This window comes from Leishmania infantum, chromosome 13, assembly GCF_000002875.2.
Source record: "Leishmania infantum JPCM5 genome chromosome 13".
NCBI classification, from domain to species: Eukaryota; Euglenozoa; class Kinetoplastea; order Trypanosomatida; family Trypanosomatidae; genus Leishmania; species Leishmania infantum.
In genome coordinates, this window is record NC_009397.2 from 390,418 (window position 1) to 398,452 (window position 8,035).

An 8,035-nucleotide genomic window follows, 5' to 3' on the forward strand; every position below is an offset into this window, starting at 1 on the left:
TCAGCCAGAGAGAGAAAGAGAGGACGGAGTGGAAAAGAGAAAGCAGCGACATCCACTCACGCACCCACACGGCACATACACATGTTAAGAGCGTCCACACACCAATTTTCCAAGCAGCCGTGGAGACACGGAACGGGCGCCCCTCCTTTCCTCCCTCGCCTGATTCCCCACTCTACCACCACCACCAGAGAAAGAGCGTCTTGCCGCTACCAATGCACGAGGACCGTACTGGTTGCTCACCTTCCTGTGTGTGCGCGACTGATGAGGTGATGCTCGGTGGCTTGGCCATCTTTTATTTTGTTGTATCGTCTTTTTTTTTCGATGCACGTCTGATGTCGCGTACGTTTTTGCTTCCTCTTCATTGTAGCCGAGGATGGGCGGTGATCTCGCCATCAACCATCCTCCTCCCTTCACGCAAACACACCCAAGGAGGCGCGAAGGCGAAGGCGGGCCCCCTTTTTTGTTGTTGGCGGCAGAGAGCCGAGAAGGAGGGTGAGCAGCGCAGCCTTTGAGTCGGGGGGATCTTGCCAATGGCCTTTCCTTGCCTCCATCGGCTTGGTCACCGTCAGACGGTGCGCGTGCACATGCTGCGCCCCTGCGTCAATGAGGCAGAGACACTTCACTCGTACGAGTAGCGGCTAAGCGGGCGCAGGAAGGGCACCAGTCCACGAGTAAAGCAGTTGGGGTCCTGGAAGCGCTCCGTTGCCTTCGGCACCCTCATCACGCGCTCGCGCCAGTGCGGCTCCGTCACATGATCCAGCTCAGCACGGTAGTGCGCGTTGCCCGCTACCATCATGGAGGCCTTTCCGCGGGCCTGAAGGGCGGCGCGCATGCATCGACTGCGGTACACCTTCTGAATGTCGGGCTCCACGTCGAGCCACTTGCACGAAGGGTTGATGCGCGAGGTGCGGATGGTCATGACACCCTTCGTCGTCGCATATAGAGTGAAGGTGTTGGGGTCCATGCGGACGTTGCGCCCTGGCCTGTACTCGGGTTGCCGCGAGTACCGGTCCTGGCCAAAGCGGCGGCGCTGCTCCTTCAGCTTCTCCACCGGCGTGACGGGGGTGCCAGGGATGACGTGGAAGATCTTCGCCTTCTGCCGCGGCGACCCGGCCTGATTCTTGGCATTGCCGGCCGTCACCTTGCTGGCGTACCGGCTGGGGGTTATGCGCAGCATCGTCAGCGATGCGAATCAACACGACAAGGGGTGAGGAGGAGCCGCAGGTAAGTCGGCGGTGCGAAGGAAGAGAGAGACAGACGCAAGAGCGAGGCAGGACTGCCTTTCTCTTTCTCTCGGAGCCCTTTCTGCTTTTCATGCTTGCCAAGCATCGAGTATTGGTATCGTTGCGTCGTCAACGACGCATGACACACGCGTGCGCATGGCCGCACAGACGACAGCAGCAACGGCAAAAAAAAAAGAAAAGGACAACAACACAGGAGGATGACGAGAAAGAAAGCGTTGAGGCGATGAGGTCCCAGAGATACAGGAAGAGGAAGAGGAGGAGGGGGAAGGGGGCAGCGTGCGTGTGTGTGCGCGCGACAGGTGCGCCGTGCCACCACAAACCACATCGATGACGCCGTTGCTGGTGACATGCGCGGAGAGGCGTGATAAGAGGAGGAGATCATGCGGCACTTCCCTTGCAACTCCTCCCCTCTGTACGGTCCTTCGTCCGCTGTGGCGATGCGTTTGACATCCCATAGCTGCTCATGTTCTCCTTGTTGCCTTTTTCTTGAGTATGATGGGAGGAATCACAGATGTATCCATATATATATATATATCAAGTACTTCAACACTTTCAACTCGCGCGCACACGAACCTTGCGCTTTCTTTTTTTTTTTACAGTCTATCCAGCAAGCCTCTGTTGATCATGGGCGTGCGTGGTTTTCTTGTGCTAAGACTTCCACACAACACACACACATATATATATATATCGTGTGTCTGTGTGTGTGTTGTGTGGAAGTCGGCGTTGCCGCCCTTTTTGTTTTCTCTGTTTTTGTTTCGTTCATTTCCGGCACTCCACCCTCGCCTGCCGCCCCTCTACACACACAACAACAGCAACGAAAAAAAAAACACCATGGCCACTTTCGTCGTTTTTTTGTTGTGTTGTTTCGTCTCCGAGCCTCACGCAAGCATCGTCTCCGTCGTCTCCGCGTGCGTTGTGAGCATGGTGTGAGTCGTGAGGTGGCTGAAAAAAGAGGAGGAGAGATCGCCGTCGCTTGCCCCTCTCTCTCATCGCCCGGACATAAGAGAGCCACACGCCCACAACAAAACACATACACAGATATGGATGCATGCATACACATCACGAAGAGGCGAGAAAGAGAGACGCAAGTGGACCAGGGAAGGGAAGAGGGTGGGCTGTGTGAGTCTCTATGCAGGAGCGAGCGCGAGACAACCGAACGGGGAACAAAACGGCAAACACGAAAAAAAAAGGAAATCACAGCCCACAAAAACCACGAAGAAGCGCTTTCTACGCACACACACAACGAAACAAGATGAGAGTCAAAACATTACAATTAAAAAAAAATACACACCATGTGTCGAAGCTCACAACACAGAACACACGGAAGAACTAAAGAAGATACACACGCACACGCACACGCGCACACGCACAAGCAGAAAATGAGCGGGACTGCTTGCGTGTGATTTTTGTGTGTGCATGCGTGTGTGTATGGGTGTAAATTTCTTTGTTGTTGGAGGGAGAACGTGGGGGAGGAGGAGGAGGAGTCGAAAGAGGCGGAAAAAAAATAGAAACACGCACGCAAAGAAAGAGAGAGAGAGGACAGGTGGAGGAGGTGGTGGTGACCGGAGAAGGGCGACACTCCGGCCACACGTACGCGGGGTGTAGGTCGTGTGCTTGTGCAACCGTGCATGCTTGGGTGGAAGTCAGCGAAAAGGGCACGCACGCACACACAAACAAACACACGCGCGTAGGAGAGGGGGGGAGGGGTTTGTGTGTGTGTGTGTGTATGTGATGGATGGGAGGATTTTCCACACACACACACACACAAACCTTCAAAAAAGAAAGTATATATACACACGAAAGGCGGAGAGAGAGAGAGAGATGCAAAAGCACAAGAACAGCAGGAGATCAGAACAACACGCAAACGCCGAGCGGTGAAGAAAGTAAAAAGAGTGAGCGAGTGAGTGAAGCGGGAAAACCAAAAAGTGAAAATAGCGCTTAATGGCGGCCGGGAATGTTAAGGTGTGCGAGCAGACGGAGAGAAAGACTCAGAGACCGGCAACCAAGGAGAACAGGGTGTCTGAGGGGGAAGGGGAGATGATCACAGTTAGACTGAGGCGCACACGCACTCACGAAGGCACGATCAATTAGTAGTAACCGTAAGACCAGAGAGAGAGATGCGATGAGAGGAGGGGCGAGTGAGCAAGAAGAGGTGAAGAAAAAGTGTCTGCTGTTGTTTTTCTTCATCTCAGAGCCTTCTCGTCTCCCTTCCTTATTCCGCTAATCCCACTCTTGCTGTGTCCGTGTGTGTACGTGCGCTGCTGCTGCTGTCACCGTGCATCGTGTAAGAGTGTGCTATTGCTCTCTTCCTCTTCCGTTGACGTTACCTTGAACAAGTTAACCTCGATTGTCTTGGGAGGGAAGGGTGGGGGGAGAGAAGAGGTGATGATAGAGGGGAGATGAGGGCAGCGAAAAAAAAAAGCAAGGCATAAAAAACAGTCGATTACAATCAACACGGTGTGCTTAAAAGTCAGGGGACACTTAAAAAAGAAACATGTATCACACAAACTCGAAATTAAGACAGAAAAAAAGAAAATCGAGGGTCGACAGTAGGTAGGAGGAGGAAAGAGGGTGGTGGTGGTGGTGGAAGACGAGAAAGGTACTGGGGAAAAGAAGGGAAGTGCAAGAGAAAGCATACGAACACACACACACACACGCACCCCCATAAAAAAAAGAAGGACGATCGGCGAATATGAGTCGAGTACACCAATCGACACGCAAAAAGAAAAGCCAATGCAGGCGTGTGAAAGTTCAGAAAGCAAAACGAAAAGAGCTCAACCGTGAAAAATTAGTCTAAGCACGCACGTGCGCGCGCCCAATGTGGTGCAGGATGATGACCTCACTCGTGTTTGCATTCCTGTTGCTTTTTTTGTTTTATATATGGAGAAACTACCACTCCTTTCTTTTTTTACTCCAAAAATAAGAGACAAACCCTACACACTCGAAGACGGATGATCTCCGCTGAGTTCTTTCGCGTGTCTTCAGCAAGTGTGTGTGTGAGTCGGAGAGGGAGAGGAGCTGTCCTCTGACGGCTGTTTCCACCTCTTCATCTTCCCCTCTTACATTATTGTCTTCTTTTCGGGAGGGGATTAGTAGGGCATACACAGCTCCTCACGCATTCTCTTTTTCCACTTGCAAGAGCTTCACACGTTTTATTTTGCCAGTTGTTTTCTTATTTTTTATTTTCGCCACGTCTCTCTCTCTAGACCCCAACACAACCCGCATCCACTTCGATCTTCACTTTTCCTCTTCTTCCTCTATCACCGGGCCCCTTCTTGCGAGGCGGAGAGGTCGTTGTGTGTGTGTGTGTGGGAGGGAGGAGGGGGGAAGAGAGGGGTTCGTAAGATGTGGTGAGGTGGCGAGTGTGTGTAAGGGGTTAGCGAGCTCGCTCTCTTTTTTTTTCTCTCACGCACCTTGCTGACGGCTTGCGTTTCTTTTTTTTGTTGTTGTTGTTTGCCCGCTCTGGTTTTGCTCTGTCGCTTTAGTCGTCGTGTTCCGTCACTGTCCACCAGCGTCGAGATGGATGGATGGATGAGCGGATGGGGGTGGATGGAGACATATATATATATATATGCGTGTGTGTGTGTGGTTTGCGCCCCTTCGCTGTTGGTGTGGCTGTCGTTCTCCGTCGCTCCGTGTTTCTGTGTGTGTATGTGTGTCGTGTGTATCGTGCGACGCTGCCACCCATCACCTCCGCAAAACAACAAACAAACACACACACACACAAGCACATACACGCACGTCTCCTCCTCGTTTTGTTTCGTTGTCCAGAGAGGACCGAAAAAGAAAGAGAGGAGCGAAACACGTCCGAGGGAGAAAAGCGACCACATGATGGAAGCCTGAAAAGCCAACAAGAAAACAACAAGGAGGGAGGGGGCGCATGTGGGTGGGGAGGGAAGGAGGAGCAGATCAGGCGAAAAGCAGCACGGGAACAAATAGAGAACCATGGCGTGCATGATCAAACACGACGAAGAACCCAACCAAAAAACAACAAAAGAAGAAAGAGACGCGCCTTGCTGAGTTCATCACTCGGGAAGAGGGGGAGGGGGAGGGGGAGGGGAGAAGCATAAAGTAGCACAAAGGAGAACACGGCCCACAAAAGAAAAAAAAAAGGAAGGGCAGAGGGAGGGAGGGGGAGGGGGAGGGGGAGGGTGGGTAGAGGGAGGTGGAGTACAAAGACAACGAAAAAAGAGAGAAAGAAACGAGAACACACAGGCAAACACATGAGAAACGAACAACGAAGACAGGTCAACTTAACGAGGAAGACAATATAAAGCGTGAACCAACGAAGAAAAAAAAAGAGAGGGGGAGAGAGAGGGAAGAGGCTTTTTGTGTGTGTGTGTGTGCGTGTCTGTAGGTGTCTGTGTGTGTGTGTGTGGGTGTGTGTGTTATTCGATCAACGTTGTTGCTGTGGGTTTATATATATATATATCAGATATATATGTAATAGTGAATATATATACATATATATATGTGTGTGTGTTCTTTCGTGTGTACGTGTGTTCGCGCGTGGCACCGTACGCATCCTTTCTTTGTCTGCACGTCTCCTCGGTGCTTCCTCTGGTTTTGGCTTCGCTCCTTGTACTCTCCGTCTCATATTACTTCTTCTGCGAGGGCGACGAGCACACACAGACACAGACACACACACACACACACACACACACGCACACACACACCTACAGACAGACACACAGACATACAGAGCAGGTGTACCAGCAATAAGAAAAGGCGAAGCAACTAAGACGCGGTGGGGGCCGACGGGTGGAGTCAGAGAGGTTGAGAGAGTGAACGACAGTGTGTGCGGTGGTCGTCGTCACCTTTTTTTTCCTGTGTCGCTTACACACACACACACATGCTCTCGCCCCCTTGACCTCGAGCCTGCCGCTGCTGCTGCCGCCGCTGCCTCGTGCCCGCGTTTCATTTTGCATTGTGCTTAGGGCAGGAAGGGCACGATTGCCATCGCCAGCATGGCGGACAGCGATGCACCAGCGAGGAGCGCGACACCCATCAGCTGACCGGCCATCACGCGCTGGCCCTCCGTGCGCAGGCGTGCGTCGATCGGGCCGAACACCATCGAAATCGCACCGAAGAAGCCGTTCGTGAGGCCGAGCAGCGCAAAGAACACGTACGGGGCCGGGTGGCCAGGGATGTACTTGAAGATGCACAGGAAGGTCAGCGGAATGAAGATGAAGCGGCACCCGACGCCAATAAAGAGCACCAAGTGCGAGGGCCACAGGAACTTCACTGAGGATAGCCAGCGGCCGGTCGCATCACCGCAGTTGTACAGCAGAATCGCGATGGTTGCAAACCACCTGTCCGCGCGGTCGACCGGGATCATGAGGGACGGCAGGATGAGCAACGAAACAAAGAAGTTGCAGAAGCAGGCAACCATGAGAGGCCAAATGAACTTCACCACAGGCCACGCGCGCGTGCGCTGCAGCTGCTCCGAGGTGGTCAGGTTGCGGTCGTCAGCGTTGCTGTCGCTGTAGGTGTCGCCAGCCTGGCGGCCCACCACCCGCACCTCGTCGCACTCGCTCAGCTCGTCAGAGCCACCCGCGCCCTCGGCCTTGCGGCGCGCCTTATCAGCCTCCTCGTCGACGAGATCGCCGTAGATCTCATTGCCCTTAGCCGCCGGATTGGTGGTAAAGGGTTGACGCTGGTTGCTGCTGCTGAGGGTGGCGTTCAGCTCCTCCTGGGCGGCTTTGTTGGTCTCCTCGACGTCCAGGCCCTTTGCGGCGTCATTGGCCCGCTTGATGGCACGGAACTCACCGACGTGCTCCTGCGCATAGGAGTTGAAGCGCAGCGAGAGCGCCATGGCGAGCGCAACACCCATGAAGCCGAGGGCGAGGCTGAAGTAGAGGTACGCCTGGCGGAGCACCGAGTCGTACGTGTCCTCCATGGACGCCTTGATGATGCACTGCAGCGTCGAGGAAATCACACCGGAGAAGCCGCAGCCGAACATGATGGCGGACATGAACTTCGGCGGCATCGTACCCACCAGCGCGTAGCACGTCGCCTCCAGGTAGGACTTGCCCACGCCAGCCGCGATGGTCACGATGAAGAAGGCGACCATGGCGCCGACCTGCGACACGCCCCCGGCGGGAATGACCAGAATTACGAACACCTCCACCATCATGAGCGTCAGGGCCATGAAGAAGCGAAAGGAGAGGGAGAGCTTGCGCGCCCACGGGGTCAGCACCGTTGGGCCGACCAATGCCTGCGTCACCACCGACGCCACGTTGTAGAAGGTGAGAATGTTATTCCAGAAAATGGGGCTGTTCGGCTTCGCATTCGGGTCTCGGGTTGCGTACTTGTAGTAGTCGAGCATGTACGCCGGTGCCGATGCGAGGGCATTCAGCGGCATGAGCATCGAAACACCGAGGAGCACGCACGTGGCATACACGTACAGCTCCGCCAGGGAGGAGAAGTTGAGGATCATCTTGCTGTACTAGGGCGAGGAGGAAAGCCGTTTTTCTTGTAGAGCTTCAACAACAACAAGACGTAAAGCAAGACTGGTCCGTGATGGACTTCCACTTCTGTAGTATCCTTGAGGGAGGGAGGGGGGGGGATTGCCTCTTAGGATTATGTGCGCTTGAATCGCTTGGTCGTCGTCTACCTCTTTTCCGATGCGTGCTCTCCCCACTGGTATCTCCAATATAGCCTTCACGTCTTTTGCGGGAAGAGAGAGAGGAGGGGCGAGATGGGTGTGGAGGGCTGCTGATGCACACGTCTCTGCGGTTTAGTGAAGATGCGAAGAGACTGTGTGTGTGTATGTGCGCTCACGTAATTCT

The 8,035-nt window shown here is 53.9% G+C and overlaps 2 protein-coding genes across 2 annotated transcripts; both read right to left on the reverse strand.

Moving 5' to 3' along the window:
* Positions 1–619: 619 nt before the first annotated feature.
* On the reverse strand, positions 620–1,177 carry LINJ_13_1100 (conserved hypothetical protein; the record flags this gene model as incomplete). Its single annotated transcript, XM_001464102.1, has 1 exon — positions 620–1,177. The coding sequence occupies one exon, from the start codon at positions 1,175–1,177 to the stop codon at positions 620–622; it is 558 nt and encodes a 185-aa protein (XP_001464139.1).
* Positions 1,178–6,177: 5,000 nt separating this feature from the next.
* Positions 6,178–7,683, reverse strand: NT3 (nucleobase transporter; the record flags this gene model as incomplete). Its single annotated transcript, XM_001464103.1, has 1 exon — positions 6,178–7,683. One exon carries the CDS (start codon positions 7,681–7,683, stop codon positions 6,178–6,180), a length of 1,506 nt encoding a protein of 501 aa, XP_001464140.1.
* Positions 7,684–8,035: the final 352 nt, after the last annotated feature.